General features: G+C 37.6%; 1 protein-coding gene across 2 annotated transcripts in view; it reads right to left on the bottom strand.

The window, feature by feature from the left end:
- LOC311093865 (cytosolic 5'-nucleotidase 3-like) overlaps positions 1-18062 on the bottom strand; it is a 104854-nt gene that overhangs the window by 55826 nt on the left and 30966 nt on the right. Inside the window, exons 3-4 of one of the 2 annotated variants that reach the window (XM_084131490.1) lie at positions 17749-17818; positions 16502-16548 (exon numbers count right to left, since the gene is read on the bottom strand). The exons of the other annotated variant lie outside the window; for it this stretch is intronic. Coding sequence (XP_083987616.1) covers positions 16502-16548; positions 17749-17818 — 117 coding nt within the window. The remainder of the gene's footprint in view (positions 1-16501; positions 16549-17748; positions 17819-18062) is intronic. 2 annotated transcript variants of the gene reach the window in all.

The following is an 18062-nucleotide window of genomic DNA, read 5'->3' as shown; positions in this document are numbered from 1 at the left end:
AAGGTTAAAAATTTAATTGATGTTCAACAAATAAAAAACAGATATAATACAGATGAGCAAATGCTAAAGCTTGGGTTGCTGAATACTTACTCCAAAAGCACTCATTGTTAATGATATGATTTCAGATAATAACCTAGATGTGCTGTGTTTGACAGAAACCTGGCTAAAACCAAACGATTACATTACTTTAAATGAGTCCACCCCACAAGATTACAGTTATAAACATGAACCTCGTCTGAAACGCAAAGGAGGAGGTGTTGCTGTAATTTATAGTAATATTCTCAAAACCACTAAGAAATCAAGTTTTAAATATACTTCTTTTGAAGTGTTGGTGCTTAATGTAAAAATATATAGTGTAAACGATAAATCACGTTTGAGATTTGTGCTGGCTACTGTATACAGGCCACCAGGGCACCATAAAGATTTTATCAAAGAATTTGCGGACTTTCTATCAGAAGTAATATTGACTGCAGATAAAGTACTAATTGTTGGTGATTTTAATATACACATAGATAATGAAAAAGATGCATTGGGATTGACATTTAAAGACATTGTAAACTCAATTGGAGTTAGACAACACGTGTCAGGACCTACTCATTGTCGTAATCATACTCTAGATCTAATATTATCACATGGAATAGATGTTGATGCCGTTAAAATTCTGCAGCAGAGCGATGAAATCTCAGATCATTATCTAGTCTCATGTAAATTACATTTAGCCAAGGCTGCAAAGCCGACTCCGTGTTATAAATACACTGTAAAAAAATATTTCCATGATTTGTTAACACAACATATTTTCTTTTGTCAAATCAACTTAGATGCACTAATGTTGTTCAGATAACAAAACATTTTTAGTTAAGGTTTATTAAACTAATGGCTTGGTGGCAATTCACTGATATAAAATAAAAACATTAGTTGATTCTACTAATAGATAGTTCACTAGACTTCTGAGTCTTAATTTTCCCTGCGCATGCGCTGGACGCCCGGGAGTACGACACATAACGTTACGACACTTGATTGACTTGAACGAGAGGGCGCAATTTTCTCCTCAGCTTGACAAGCTAGCTTCTTCAGAAGCAAGGAAAGACGGTTCATGGTGAGTAATTTGAAAATTCAATTTCTTAATAGACTGGTTTTCTCTAAGGGTAATTTAATTTATTTGCTAGGAAGCGAAAATTCAGAAGAAGGTTTAAATCTATAAGTAATAATTTTGCCTCAGAAATTCCAGAAGTTTCCATTGAGGTTATTTTAAAATAGTGTTTCTTATCTTTACAGTTTAGTAAGGCTGTTAGTGAAGCGTTTCAACCTTAAAATAATCCCGATAAATAACAATATTTTAGTTATTTTTCATTTTCGTCTTGATTAAACACGAATGCGTATTGCCCGTTTTAAAGGGATAGTTCACTTTGAAATTAAATTTTGGTATGTTTTAGCTTACCTCAAGGGCATCCAAGATGTAGGTGTCTTTTTTTCCGCAGTAGTTTCAATTTTGATATTTTTAGGTCAAACCGTTCTTTTCTGTCAGTCATATAATGCAGGTCTGTGGTCACCACCTCAAAGAGCAAGCACAGAGTCCAAATTAAAACAATTCCCCATCGTCCAAATTAAACAATTCCCCATCGTAAGTGCACATTGAGACAAGAACGGTTTGACCTAAAAATATCAAAATTGAAACTTCTGCGGAAAAAAAGACACCTACATCTTGGATGCCCTTGAGGTAAGCTAAAACATACCAAAATTTTATTTCAAAGTGAACTATCCCTTTAAAATATAATGCATTCAGGTTAAGTTACATTTAAGAGAAGGAAACGGCAATAAGTAATAGAGATTGAACTGTTAACGTTATACTTATGCTTCTTAAGCAATAAGTGTTCAAATGAATCTTTTTATGTGATATTTCAGACGTGTTGTTGAGCTTTTGAACATGTTTGCCACGTTACACGACGTAACTTGGAACACACCTGAACGGGAAGGCGCCATATTCTTCTAGGCTGTTTATGGTAAGTATTAATCTCAACTGGTTTTGTCTAAGATTAATTTAATGTATTTCCTAGGCGGCAAAAAGTCCGAAAATGGTTTAAATTTATTATAATTCTGCCTCAGAAATGTCGTCCTCTTTCGTTGACCCGTTTCCATTGAGTCCATTTAATATACATAACGTTAACGTTAGTGGTTTAATGTTAACGTAGTTGCTTTCACACATGAGCCTTTTATACGTTTTTTACATTTTAGAGATTATGTGTGAACGGATCCTAAACAGGTTAAAGATGTGAGGAGCAGATGGCCTGCTTTATTTACCCAGAGACAGGTTAGCATTCTTTACTAAAACATGGGTTAACTGTTACTTTTGTAATACAGTATTGCCTTGCATTATAAACCATCTTTTTTAAACTACCTATTCTAAAACTTAAAACACTTATTTATTTATTTTAATCTTTAGAACCCATTTCTCAATACTTGGGTTACTTTGTCAAAACTCTTCACACAGTAAGCACAACAGTGGTCTATGTGGGTTAAACTGTGGATAATTTATCACTGCTTTGGCACAAAATAAATTCAATGAATATATCTTTCAATTAATCTTTCTTTGCATGATTTCTTGTCTCTTACAGACAACCATTACCAAACCTACAGGCCAATCTGCACGTTTACATAGGCTACTCTTTTGAAAACTGAAAAGGTGACCTCAGTATTGAGAAATGTGTCCTAGCAATTGTAAAAAAAAAAAAAAAAAACTGTAATATTCTAATTGTGGGTCTGTCATTTTACTAGATTGCTGCAAAATTTCGACGCATAGTGTCCACCGACATTAAAGGAACACTTCGACTTTTTGGGACTTGGGCTTATTCACCATATCCCCCATAGTTAGATAAGTCCATACATACCTTTTTCATCTCCGTGCGTGCCATAACTCTGTCTGACGCACCCGCCGCTAGCCTAGCTTAGCACAAAGACTGGAGGTAAACGGCTACAGCTAGCATACTGCCTAGAGCCCTGCACGGGGCAAAACATCCAGCCCTAACCGAGACCTGGCCCCGTGGTGTTCAAGCCCTAATCCGGCCCCAGCCCGAAAACGTCTGCAATTTTTCAGCCCGAACCCAACCCGAGACCAACATCAATATCACTTTGAGCTCTCTCTGACGCGCACTCTCTGATGCGCGCTGTCTCTGCTAGACGCACACACAAGACGCACACACATACACACACACGCTACTAGGTAAAATTTTATTATAGGCCTCAAACATAACTACCACCACCGACAATTATGCCCACAAATATTAATACAGACTGTCCATTACAGAGAAGCATAAGCATGCAGTAGAGAATATTATATAGCCAAATGTGATCCAGCAGTAAATAAAGATTTATGGCTACCTTTTTTTGACGTCAAGTAACTTTACTGAAGAACAACGTTTCAAAGAACTCTTCGCCAACTGGCTAACGTTAAATAATAATATAATAATATATAAATATAATAAAGAAAAAAAAATCCGTTGAACTGAGTAGGTTCATTCACTGTTTATTTGTGATCGTTGTGAAGAAAAAGAATAGCATCCACTGTTGAAGGCTTCAGGCTCGGTAATCAAATCAAAACTCTTTCAAAATGCAGCTTTTCCTGAAGTATTGGGAACTTTTAGTGACTCCTTACGCTCCAACTTCTCCCTGATGCTCTGCTTGGTCAACTGTCACCTAATGCATTGCACGCGCGTCGCGTTACTCGCATGATCGCATATTTATGCCTATCAATATAACAATATTCCATACAGTAGCCTGCGCTCTGCACGTATATTATGGACACGATGAAAGGAGAAAAGCTAAATGAGCCCGAGTCCGACCAAAGCCCAATCTGTAAAAAAAAAATAAAAAATAATAATTGACCCGACTGCTCCCAATAAGTGACAAAATAACGCCAACATTTTCCTATTTACATGTTGTGATTTGTATAGTCACAGCGTGTACAAATAACATGGTCACATATTCTCAGAAGGCAAAGCACTGCTAACTTGGGCGGAGTGATTTGCTCGCAGCGCCTGAGAAGCCCCGAGTTCGCTCAGAATTGGAGTAAATCACTCCGCAGAAGTAACAGTGCTTCGTCTTCTGAGAATATAGTTCCCAGTATGTATACAGTTAAAAGATGGTTGTGTCTCATGTGACCTTGTTATTCGTACACGCTGTGACTATACAAATCACAACATGTAAATAGGAAAACGTTGGCGTTATTTAGTCACTTATTGGGAGCAGTATGCTAGCTGTAGCCGTTTACCTCCAGTCTTTGTGCTAAGCTAGGCTAGCGGTGGGTGCGTCAGACAGAGTTACAGCACGCACGGAGATGAAAAAGGTATGTATGGACTTATCTAACTCTGGGGGATAAGGTGAATAAGCTAAAGTCCCAAAAAGTCGAAGTGTTCCTTTAAGGCGACCTTTTTCCATGGGCTTGATGAGTAACGTTACCTGAAAGGATTTTTGCGGTTGTACCAAGCCAAAGACATTGGAGAACTCAAGACCCTGATTCAGTCTCTTGAAGATGATGAGTATATGTTAATTTATTTTTAGAAAAATGGTTCCAGTTAGAGGGCTGCATTGGGATTGAGTCCCGCCGGGTCCCGCGGGACCCAACGCAAATCTCACGGGAGCGGGCGGTTTGAACTTTGCTGCGGGCGGGAATGGCCGGCTAAAAAAAAAACACTGCGGGATCGGGAGGTAGCCTAGCGACATGATGGAGATGTCATAATGCCGCTTTTCCACTACACAGTACCAGCTTGCCTCGGCTCGGCTCGACTCGCCTCGCCTTTGTTTGGTTTTCCACTGTGTAAAAGTTGTAACTGTATCTGCTTCCAGGTACTTTTTTTCGTACCACCTCCGGCGAGGTTCTGGGCGAGCTGAGGCGATACTAAAATGTGACGTGAAAACACGGCAGACTGCTGATCGTTCAGAGAGAATCATCACTATTCACGGTCATCATTGCATGCGCCAGACAGAGTATCCTGAATAAAAAACAGCAAAAACGAAAACAAAACCATCCAAAAACAGCATACACTTGATTTCCTCCATTGTCCTGTGTGTATGTGTCCAGAATACATGCCGGCCAGGGAAACGAAACAAACAACCCCATGAATCTCTTTAATAATAGCAATACAAATACGTGTTTTTTCCTGCGGGACGGGAGAAGACACAAAATCAATGCATCTCTATTATTGTGCGGGAATAAATTCTCAGAGTTTTGGGGGTGCGGGCGGGAATGGACATACATATTGCGGGAGCGGACGGGAGTGTAACACATACGTTGCGGGAGCGGGCGGTAATGGTCAGAAATTCGGTGGGCGCGGGCGGGAGCGGGATGAAGAAAACAGTCCCGCGCAGGGCTCTAGTTCCAGTGTCACATGCCTGATTAATTAAAATTTCCAAGCAACAGCATAGGCGTGTTTCCACTATCGGCCAAAATCGAGCATGCTAGTGCATGCCAGGGCCAGTGCTTCCATTGTCACTTCCAGGGCTTGATCAGGCCTCAAATGGGCTTCCTCTGGGCAAATGGCCAGAGCTTTTTGAAGGTTTTTTATTATATAAAATAAATGTATCATGTTATTTTATCAGGCAACCAGCTAACTTCAACATTTAAGACAATTTTAGCAATTTTCAGTTCAAAACTCACTTTAAGACACCAGCGAGTGTTGCGATTCGATGGAGATTCTGATCACTGTGAAGCAGATATATATTTATATGTGATGCTAAAGGCTACTTATGCTAACCATAGCGATAATAAATACACATATGTTTATGTCTCTTTTTTCCCTTTCCCTTTTTTCCCATTTGTTGATGCTCTTTTATATGAAATGATAAATACCAGTTTGATTCAGAATGATTGATAAGCACTCCTGACACAAAGTAATAAGTTAATGTCACTGTAACATTTTTATTGTAAAACATTGGTCAAATATCGATACTAGAATCTTAAGTTTTTAAGTCAGGGGTGGGGAACCTTTTTACTATCAAGGGCCATTTACAATTTTTTAACATTCTTTAAGGGCCATTGTAATGAGCAGGGGCGTTTCTAGGTTTTAAAAACACCAGGGGCTAAGCCCGAAACATCAGGGGCTGGGTAACAAGATAACATGATTCGATACAGAGAATAATGTATATATTTAGGCCTATATGCAGGGGGCAGTAGCATAAATTATTTGTCAAGAAGATAACATATTCATAAACATGAGAATGAGGATAAATGTTGAAATGAATAATCCACACTAGAAAATGGAAATGCAAAATGTTTCTGCTTATTGTTGACAATACACAATCACATATTCCAAACAGGAATGGCCTTAAATGATAAATCTTTCAAGGATTATTTTGCTTATTTTAGATGTAAACTTTTTAGCATTAAAGATTGGTTTCAGCAACTTGTTTCTTTCTTGAGTTAATCAATGTTTTTGGCACTATTAAATCAGTTCAATTAAATTTCAGTTGTTCACTCATAAAGACAGTCACTTGTCGCCACCTACTGGCTTAATGATGCAAGTTGTGCAAACACAGACAAGCGGAGTGATAGAAACTGTGAAAAGGCTGATGCTGGTGAAATATTCAAACACATTCGAGGACCTTATATATAGGCTACATATCAGAGTTAAATAGAAATACATTGTAATAATGTTAATCAAGCAGACTAAATCACACGACTGCGCAGCAATATTTAAGCTCATTATACAAAGGAAATAATACAGATCTAGACAAATTGGGTTGCTTATAGTTAAACGAATGTCATCAACGATCATTTAGGCTAGATGTAGGCCTATTTTTCACATTTTTGGTCACAAAATATTTAGTCTATTTTGCTAAACTAAATATTTAGTCAAAATATTTAGTTTATTTTGCGTGATACAGGGCGCGCCGCATTTGCGTGATTGAAGAGTGCGCGCCGCGAGCAAACGGCTGGCACGACGCAAGTAAGTTAGTTTTTCTGAGTTTTACTGACATATAGCCTGACAACATCTGGTCTGACAGAAGACTGTGCGGCGTTGCTGACTGCGTTATTTTTTTTAAACTGGTTCGGCGCGCGCGCCCCCGAAGTTCATCTTTTCCAGCACTTTAGACACAGTTGCTCCATTGCGCTTAAAGAAGATAAAATAAAATAGTCCAACGCCGTGGTACTACGAGCACACTCAGGCCCTTAAGAGAGCAGCCAGAAAAATGGAGCACAACTGGAAGAAAACAAAACTAGAGGTATTTCAGATTTCATGGAAGGAGAGCACAATTACATATAGAGAGTCTTTAAAAGCTGCTAGGTCTGCTTATTTTTCAACCCTATTAGAAGAAAATAAACATAATCCTAGGTATTTATTTGAAACAGTGGCTAAACTTCACTTATAAGATTGATAATATCAGGGACAAAATTAAAACTATGCAACCGTCTACTACAGTATCGCATCAGGGAGTGCTTTTTAGTCTCCCGGAGGAAAAATTTGATTAATTTATTGCTATAGGAGAGGAAGAATTTTGCAAACTCGTTAATTCATCTAAATCGACAACATTTATGTTAGACCCTTTACCGACTAAGCTACTGAAAGAGATGCTTCCAGAGGTCACAGATCCTCTTCTTAATATCATTAATTCGTCTTTGTCTCTAGGATATGTACCAAAAACCTTTAAGCTGGCTATGATTAAACCACTTGTTAAAAAACTGCAACTTGATCCTACAGAATTAGTCAATTACAGGCCAATCTCGAATCTGCCTTTTCTGTCAAAGATATTAGAAAAAGCAGTATCCTCACAACTGTGTTCCTTTCTTGCAAGGATTTTCAGTCCGGATTTAGACCGTACCATAGTACCGAGACAGCTCTCGTTAGAGTCACAAATGATTTGCTCTTATCATCCAATCGTGGTTGTATCTCTCTATTAGTGTTACTTGATCTTAGTGCTGCATTTGACACCATTGACCACAACATTCTTTTAAATAGACTAGAAAACTATGTTGGCATTAGTGGAATTGCACTAGCATGGTTTAAATCATACTTATCTGACCGTTATCAGTTTGTAGCAGTAAATGAAGAGATGTCTTAATGATCACAAGTTCAGTATGGCGTACCACAAGGCTCAGTACTAGGACCGCTGCTGTTCACTATGTACATGCTACCATTAGGAGATATCATTAGGAAACATGGAATTAGCTTTCACTGTTATGCTGACGATACTCAGCTGTATATTTCTTCAAAACCTAACGAAACTTACCAATTCACAAAATTAACGGAATGCATAGCTGATATAAAAAATTGGATGACTAGTAATTTCCTACTTCTAAATTCTGAAAAAACAGAGATTCTAATTATTGGACAAAAAACTTCCTCACGTAATAACCTAGAATACTGTCTAACACTTGATGGCTGCTCTGTTAAGTCTTCGTTGTCGGTTAGGAACCTGGGTGTGCTCTTTGATACCAATCTTTCATTTGAAAGTCACGTGTCTAGTATCTGTAAAACCGCATTTTTCCATCTTAAAAATATATCTAAATTACGCCATATGCTCTCATTGACAAATGCGGAACAATTAGTTCATGTGTTCATGACCTCAAGGCTAGATTATTGTAATGCTCTACTACTGGGTGGTTGCCCTGCACGCTTAATAAACAAACTACAGCTAGTTCAAAACGCAGCAGCTTGAGTTCTTACCAGAACCAGGAAGTATGACCATGTTAGCCCGATTCTGTCAACACTGCATTGGCTGCCTATTAAACATCGCATACATTTTAAAATATTGCTGATTACTTACAAAACCGGTTTAGCTCCGCAGTACTTGAGCGAGCTATTAACGCATTATAGTCCTTCGCGTCTATTGCGATCTCAAAATTCCAGCCAGTTAATAATACCTAGAATATCAAAATCGACTGCTGGCGGTAGATCCTTTTCCTATTTAGCACCAAAACTTTGGAACAGTCTTTCTAACATTGTCCGGGGAAGCAGACACACTGTCAGTTCAAAGCTAGATTAAAGACACATCTCTTTGACCTAGCATTCACATAATACATTATAGACTTCTATAATTCAATGTTAGGCTGCATAGATTAGGTCAGCCGGAACCGGGAACACTTTCCATAAATCCTGATGTACTCATTACATCATAAGAAGAATGGCATCTACGCTAATTTTAGTGTCTTTGTTTATCCCGAGGTTTTCCCACAGCCTGCTGGATCCAGGCCATATCCAGAACTGACGAAGGACCTTTGCCTGGACCTGATGACAACGCAGTGCTGAAGTGCCAACTAGTCTCTCCCTATGGAGGATCCCTTTAACACTCTACAGATAAAGCGTTGTCGGGAAAATTCGTTTCGCATACCTACCCCGAAGTGACAAAATAATATAAAACGACGAAGACTTGACAGAGCAGCCATCAAGTGTTAGACAGTATTCTAGGTTATTATGTGAGGAAGTTTTTTGTCCAATAATTAGAATCTGTTTTTTTTTTTTTTTTTTTTAGAATTAAATAGTAGGAAATTACTAGTCGTCCATTTTTTATATCAGCTATGCATTCCGTTAATTTTGTGAATTGGTAAGTTTCGTCAGGGCGTGAAGAAATGTAAAGCTGAGTATCATCAGCATAACAGTGAAAACTAATTCCATGCTTCCTAATTATATCTCCCAAGGGTAGCATCTACAGAGTGAACAGCAAAGGTCCTAGTACTGAACCTTGTGGTACGCCATACTGAACTTGTGGTCGATAAGACATCTCTTCATTTACTGCTGCAAACTGATAACGGTCAGATAAGTATGATTTAAACCATGCTAATGCAATTCCACTAATGCCAACATAATTTTCGAGTCTATTTAAAAGAGTATTGTGGTCAATAGTATCAAATGCAGCACTAAGATCAAGTAACACTAATATACAACCACGATCGGATGATAAGATTAAATCATTTGTAACTCTAATGAGAGCTGTCTCAGTACTATGGTCTAAATCCTGACTGAAAATCCTCGCAGATATCATTTATTTCTAAAAAAGGAACATAGTTGTGAGGATACTGCCTTTTCTAGTATCATTGACAGAAAAGGTAGATTCGAGATCGGCCTGTAATTGACTAATTATGTAGGATCAAGTTGCAGGTTTTAAAAAGCGGTTTAATCATAGCCAGCTTAAAAGTTTTTGGTATGTACCCTAGTGACAAAAAAAAAAAAAAATGATATTAAGAAGAGGATCTATGACCTCTGGAAGCATCTCTTTCAACAGCTTAGTCGGTATAGGGTCTAACATACATGTTGTTGTTTTAGATGATTTAACGAGCTCCTATAGCAATGAATGAATCAAATTTTTCCTCAAGGAGACTACAATGCACTGTATGATGAAATACTGTAGTCGACGGTTGCTTAGTTATAATTTTCTCGTTGATATTATCAATCTTGTTAGTAAAGAAGTTCATAAAGTCTTTACTGCTGTGCTGCTTGGAAACATCTGGGGTTGAAGATTTATTTTTCGTTAATTTAGCCACTGTTTCAAATAAATACCTAGGGTTTTGTTTATTTTCTTCTAATATGTTTGAAAAATAAGCAGATCTAGCAGCTTTTAAGGCCTCTCTGTACGCAATCGTGCTCTCTTTCCATAAAATATGGAAAAAAAATAGTTTTGTTTTCTTCCAGTTGCGCTCCATTTTTCTAGCTGCTCTCTTAAAGGAGAACTCCGGTCAATTTTAACATTGAGCTAATTTTTTTGTAAATTTGGAGTGCTGTCAGTACAGAGAACAACGACAAAAATCGGTGTTGCCTACACCGTGTTATCCTCTTTTTAAAATTTGCACCCTGTTGACTTCAATGGGGCAAGTTTTAAACCTGCTTTTAGCCTCTTAACATCCTTGATGTGTCATTACAAGTGCCCAGCCCTGTTAGATGATTCCTTCAGAGTGAACACGGGTGAATCTGACTGCAGTAGATGTGAAAGATATGAATAAAAGTGATGTTAATTCAGCCAGCGCTCATACCTCCACAGTAGTCGATTGTCGAGTTCACGCGCGTGATCATAGGTAACTAAACAACAGTGGAGAACTCGACAATCGACTACTGTGGACTTCGACCGAAAACAGGATGTAAATACAGGTATGAGCGCTGGCTGAATTAACATCACTTTTATTCATATCTTTCACATCTACTGCAGTCAGATTCACCGTGTTCACTCTGAAGGAATCACTCACAATGGCTGGGCACTTGTAATGACACATCAAGGATGTTAAGAGGCTAAAAGCAGGTTTAAAACTTGCCCCATTTAAGTCAACAGGGTGCAAATTTTAAAAAGAGGATAACATGGTGTAGGCAACACCGATTTTTGTCGTTGTTCTTTAAGCGCAACGGAGCAACTGTGTCTAGGGTGCTGGAAAAGAGAGTCTCAAACGTTTCTGTCGCAATATTGAGTTCTTCTAAGCTATTTGGGATGCTGAGGAGATGAAACTGATTATGAAGATTATTAATAAAGCAATCTTTAGTGGCAGAAGTGATAGGTCTAACAAATTTCGACTTCGCAACCTTGGCTAAATGAAGTATACACAAGACTAGATAATGATCTGAGATGTCATCGCTCTGCTGCAGAATTTCAATGGCATCAAAATTGATTCCATGTGATAATATTAGATCTAGAGTATGATTCCGACAATAGGTCCTGACACGTGTTGTCTAACTTCAATAGAGTAGAAATGCCAATCCCAATGCATCTTTTTCGTTATCTACATGTATATTAAAATCACCAACAATTAGGACTTTATCAGCAGCCGGTACTAACTCTGATAGAAAATCAGCAAATTCTTTGATAAAGTCTGTATGGTGCCCTGGTGGCCCATAGACAGTAGCCAGCACAAATCTCAAACGTGATTTATCATTTACACTAGATAGTGTTACATTTAGCAACAACACACAAAATAATTATATTGAAAACAAGACTTTAGTAATTCTGAAGATATTACTATAAATTACAGCAACTCCTCCCCCTTTGCCTTTCAGACTTTGCCTAACAGTGATTTTGCAGGGTGGACTCATATAAAGTAATGTAATTGTATGGTTTTAGTGAACACAGCACGTTAGTTCAAACACAGCACATCTAGGTTATAATCTGTAATCATATCATTAACAATAAGTGCTTTTGAAGTAAGGGATCGAATATTCAGCAACCCAAGCTTTATCAGTTGTTCAGTTGTTTTTTATTTGTTGAACATCAATTAAATGTTTACCCTTAAATGGGTTTAGGAGTTTTTTGTATGTCCTAATTCGGGGACAAAGACACAGTCTCTATATGATGATATCTAGATGAAAGAGGCTCTATGTGATGGGATTTATCTGACCTTGGTGACGTGAGACAGCTAGCAGACGGTCGGTTTAGCCAGTCTGTCTGCTTCCTGACCTGAGCCCCAATTCATGTTTGAGCTCTAAGACTATGTGCCATATTACTAGAGAGGAGAGCAGCACCATCCCAGGAGGGATGAATACCATCTCTTTTCAACAGGTCAGGTCTGCCCCAAAAACTTTTCCAATTGTCTATGAATTCTATATTATTTTGCGGACACCACTTAGACAGCCAGCCATTGAGTGAGGACAATCTACTAAGTATCTCATCACTCCTGCGAACAGGAAGGGGGCCAGAGCAAATTACAGTGCCTGATATTGTACTTGCGAGTTCACACACCTCTTTAACATTAACTTTGGTGATCTCCGACTGGCGAAGTCGAACATCATTAGTGCCGACGTGAATAATAATCTTAGAGAATTTGCGATTAGTATCAGCCAGCACTCTCTGCTCTGGCACCAGGCAAACATGTGACTATGGTGGCTGGTGTCTCGATTTTCACGTTCCGTGTAATAGAATCGCCAATAACTAGGGCACATTCAACAGGATTCTCAGTGGGTGTTTCACTGAGTGGGGAGAATCTATTTGATGTAATCGGAATGGAAGAGCGGTGTTTTGTCCCGCGACTACACCTCACCGTCACCCAATTGCCCTGCTGCACGGGTTCTACTTGTAATGTGTGTGCACTGCAGCTAAAGTCTGGCATATTTGGACAGTCTGAGGCCTTTAATCATGTTTGCACCACTGTCTCGCAGCACAAGCACCACTGTCTTGGTTGAGGTCCCAATCATTCAGCATGCTAAGGAACATCTCCCTAATGTAGTCCCCAGTATGGGAGTCAGACATGGCCTTGACATTTAGGACTACCTGCTTCCTTTGCCAGTTACTGTCTATAAAATGACATGTTAGGCTTATTAGTGATTCAGTTTCTCCAGACCAACAGTCTGTGGTGAAGGACAAATGGGGGCCAACATTCTCTGCAATTGTGCTATTAGTGTCTTAATTCGCTGTTCAAACTTTTTTCTACACACTGTCCAGCATGTCTGTGCGGTAGTATTTTTCACTTTTGATTGTATATCTTAATTCTATCGTTGTCAGCAAGCACTGGAAGCCAATATCTGAAACAACAGTAAAGGGTTGGTTGTCTGTAGCAATCATTTCTGTGATTAGGGTATACATTTTTTGAAAGTATACTGTTACACTTGTGTTTTCTTTTTCAGCTGTTTAGATTCACTTAAGACAAAACTGTGTTTTGATATTTTGACATAATTTTGTGTACGTGTCCGGTCGAGCAGAAGGGCCAAACAAAACAAAAAAAAAAGTGAAATTTGGGCTTTTCTATTTATTTATTTTTTGGCCAATTAATGATTTTTTCAAGTATTTAAAATGCATCTGATAATATGATGTATATGATCACGTTGCACAATAATCTAGAAACAATGTAAATCGACACCACAACAATTGAAGCAGCAAACTGTGTGAAACACAACATTTATGGTAATTTTAGTAAACTTTTGGCCATGGCTGTACAAAAAGTTCATAAAAACAGTAAACACAATCAATATTAAACAAGTTGTTTAGTCAGTCTTATGAAGAGACATGATAGCTTTATATGAAAATTTAACTTAGCTTTATTCTCATAAACATTGATCAAAGATAATTATTTTGTATATATAAACACACACATTCATGTATACATTTAATAAATATTTGCATGTATATACAGTGGCGGCTCCAGACAATTTTGATTGGGGGGCCAATGGGGGGTCCTGGTCATTTCAAGAGGGGGTCTCATGAAAACCAACAAAAAATACAGTCGACACGGCTAATAACTGCATATTACTGCTATAAACAACAAAAACAACAGAGCATATAAACTACTTTGTTTTTAATTAATTAATTAATTGCAGTTTGCAAACAATATGCTCGAACTTTAATTGCCATAGCCACACCCATGACAGAAAACATATTTACAAAATAGTAGGCCTATCTATTCTCTATGGAAGCTTACTTCCGCCACTGAATAATAAATAAATAATAATAATGGCGACTTTTTCTCTCACAATTGCGATATATCAAGTCAGAATTGTGACTTTTTTTCTAAGAATTGAGAAATATGAAGTCAGAATTGTGAGATATAAAGTCGTAATTCTGAGAAATAAAGTCGCAATTGGGAGATATAAAGTCAGAATTGCATGATATAAAGTCGCAATTGCGTGTTATAAAGTCAGAATTGCGAGATATTTAGCCTACTATTCTGAGGTAAAAAAGAAAAAAAGTCCGTCTTTTTTTCCTTATAATTGGACTTTATATCTCACAATTTTGAGTTTATATCTCACAATTCTGAGAAAAGATGTCAGAATTGCGAGATATAAACTCGCAATTATGTGTTATAAAGTCAGAATTGCGTGATATAAAGTCGCAATTGCAAGAAAAAAAAAACAGAATTCTGACTTTAAGACGCAATTGCAACTTTATTTCAAGCAATTCTGACTTTATATCTCGCAATTCTGATTTTTCAACACGCAACTGCGACTTTATTTCATGCAATTCTGAATTTATATCTCGCAATTCTGAGAAATAAAGACAGATAAAAAGTCGCAATTATCTTTTAAAATGTTTTATTCTGTGGCGGAAACAAGCTTCCATAATTCTCATACTCTCACCACCTTTTGATTGCCCTACTTCTGTCCAGTTTCCCCCTGGCATCTTCTCTGCTCCTCTTTTGTCCAGCAAAGCGATCCATTTTTAGCTTCAAGCTCTTGCGGGCTCGCGGCAGCGCCTTGAACGCAATGACGCAAGGCGCAACGACGTTCATGGGGCGTCGCAGTGATTCTTATGTTTATATTTTTTTATATGTCGAATAAATTATTAATTATTATTGTTCTGCGTAGTTTGAAGAGAAACATTTTTAAATCTTTATCCCGGGTAGGCTATATATATTTTTTAATCAGGAAGGGGGTGGGGGGTCAAATGGGGGGGCAAGGCGTTTTTGGGAGGGTCTTGAGACCCCCCAAGACCCCCCCTGGCGCCGCCGGTGTGTATATACTGTATATATATTTATATATAATTTCTATTATATATAAATATTTTACATATAAATAAAAAAATTTTCTTATATATATATATATATATATATATATATATATATATATATATATATATATATATATATATATATATATATATATATATATATAATATCACGCTTTACAATCATATCAGGGGTCTCTCCTCAACCACCACCAGTGTGTAGCATCCACTTGGATGATGCAGCGGCAGTCACAGTACAACGACGCCAGGGCGCTCACCACACACCGCCTATACGAGACTGTGATCAAGCCACTTCAGTGGATGGGGATTATTAGGAGACCATGATTGATAAAGGCCAAAAGGGAATTTGGGCAGGACACCAGAGTTTCACCCCTACTCTTTTACGAGAAGTGCCATGGGATTTTTAATGACCACAGAGAGTCAGGACCTCGGTTTAATGTCTCTTCCGAAGGACGGAATAAATAATACATATAAAAAAATTCTGAGACCTAGTATGGACTAAAATCAATAATCAACTCTTTTTTTGTGTTTTTGCATTTACTGCTATTACTTTGATGTTCATAAACGCATCAGATTAGTGGGGGGAAAGTCACATGACTAAAACAAATAAATATGACAACGTAGCCTCTAATTCCCTTGGGATTACCCCGATGTCCTTAATTCTCACAAACACATAACAGTTAAATATCAAGTTATAATTACACAAAAATCTCCAAGTGAAAACTGAATGTTTGCTCAAAATGTTAAAGTCCGCGTGAACCGGAAGTTGCAAACGACTTTTCTCCAGTGCTGTGACGTATTTCCCAGTGAAACGGAATATTGAACAGAGGGCAGGGTTTTACTCTAGCGCTCCTCCTCTCCATCTCTCACTCATAGCAGACTAACGGTTTGAGGGGAGTGGTTAAGGGTTTCCCAACCCAAGTCCTCAAACCTACGTCATCAGAGAAGGGACGCCATTCCAGACCAGAAGTAACTTTTCAGACTTTGATTAAAGATTACGACGGCAAACAATTTTTTTCTGTGTTTTAACTTGCATGGATTAATTGTTCACCACAAGACTAGTAATATGCGCTAACAAAGTAAATAGGGTCAATTTTGATTTCAGCTGGACTTTAATTTTGAAAAAGATCTGCTTTCTCACCTTGTCTTTGCAGTCTTCACTGATGAGTTTACTATTCTCCAATATATCTGAAAGCAGATCATTTATTATCCATTTTATCAACAGAGGGGCAATCCATGAAACATTAAATGATTTAACATTCATTTTCTAAAGTTTATTTGTGTTAACATTAATGTTAGATTTGACATGTATTTATACAAAACATCAAATGAGAAATTTTACTGAAATTATATAAAAAAAAAAAAAAAAAAAAAGAGCAGACAAGACAGTGAGAAAAACTGTCCAGAGAACATTTTGCCAGTGTTTAAAGTCTTGCAGCCTTAATCTAGCATACTGTGCTTAATGTTTTATCACTTAACCATATATTTAGAGCGAATGAGAGATGCACGTGACAATAATTTTGCTTAGCTAAAAACATTTTTGCATGTCAACGTACATTTTCTGCAATTGTGCATTAGTAATAGGGATGTGAAAAAGTAATTTTTTTAAAATAGGATGCATGGTTTCACATTTTTCAAACATTTGGTTGGAGCATAGAGTGAACACAGGAGTCAAAACTTATGGCCAAAGACATTTGTCTGAATGTGTATGGCTGAAGCACCAGTGGTTAACAATTATGAATTTAAAGAGACAACTTTACACCAAGTGTTTTACTGAGCAAACAGTCTAATAGCTAAAGCATATAACATGCTGTAGTGTCAACAATAAATAAGAAAACAATTCTAAAACTACTCAACCTCACTAACTGACTAGTTGACTGTTAGGGCCAGATTTACTAACCAGCTTGCACCAACATTAAAAAAAACTGTCAGGATTTACTAAAGACACAAAGTGAAAAGTTAGCGCTGAAAAGGTGTGGACAGGGTTATTTTAGCAGCTGACCTTATTGCATTTGTATTTGTAGGAGTTTCCCTTTCAGACACAAAGTTTATGGGAGAAGAGTATTTAAATGTATCACGCAAGGTGATTTACTAAGGTTTGCACTAGTCAATTTACTGGTATTTGCGCCATTATTTACCGCCAAAAAAACCTGTCTTAACCAGATGATAATTTGTGCTGCTCTTGATAGATTGTGTTGGTCACTATGGAAAAGATCTGACTGCGTCTGTGTCCTTTAATTTGCATGTAGTCAGTAAATCACACACAGAACCTTCCACTCCCATCTGCGCTTTTTTGTTTTTGTGCTCTCACGCTAATTTGCCCTGTTTAGTAAATCTGGAACCTAGACATATAACACTAAAATAAATATTAGTGATTGTTGTACTCACTATGGCAGGTAGGACAGCGTTTGCCATTGTAGGCAAACCTGGTAAGAGTCATATCAAAATCTGAGATCACCTACAACATAAACAACAAAAACCCAATCAAATTCCCATGTCATTACATTCAAGCACTGTACTCAATAGTGTAAGAAATTAGATAAATGCCAGGTAGTCTACTTGAGGAATGACCACTCACTGGGAAGACAAATGACCTTTTTTGAAATTAACATTTTAAGTCTCTCTTGTGAAACTAGCACCATCATTCGAGATGCAAGTCTCACCTAAGCAATCCTAATCTACATATTTTTCCCTTGACCCCC

This window comes from Abramis brama (genome assembly GCF_963993115.1).
Source record: "Abramis brama genome assembly, chromosome: 12".
NCBI classification, from domain to species: Eukaryota; Metazoa; Chordata; class Actinopteri; order Cypriniformes; family Leuciscidae; genus Abramis; species Abramis brama.
This window is presented reverse-complemented; position numbering and strand designations above follow the sequence as displayed.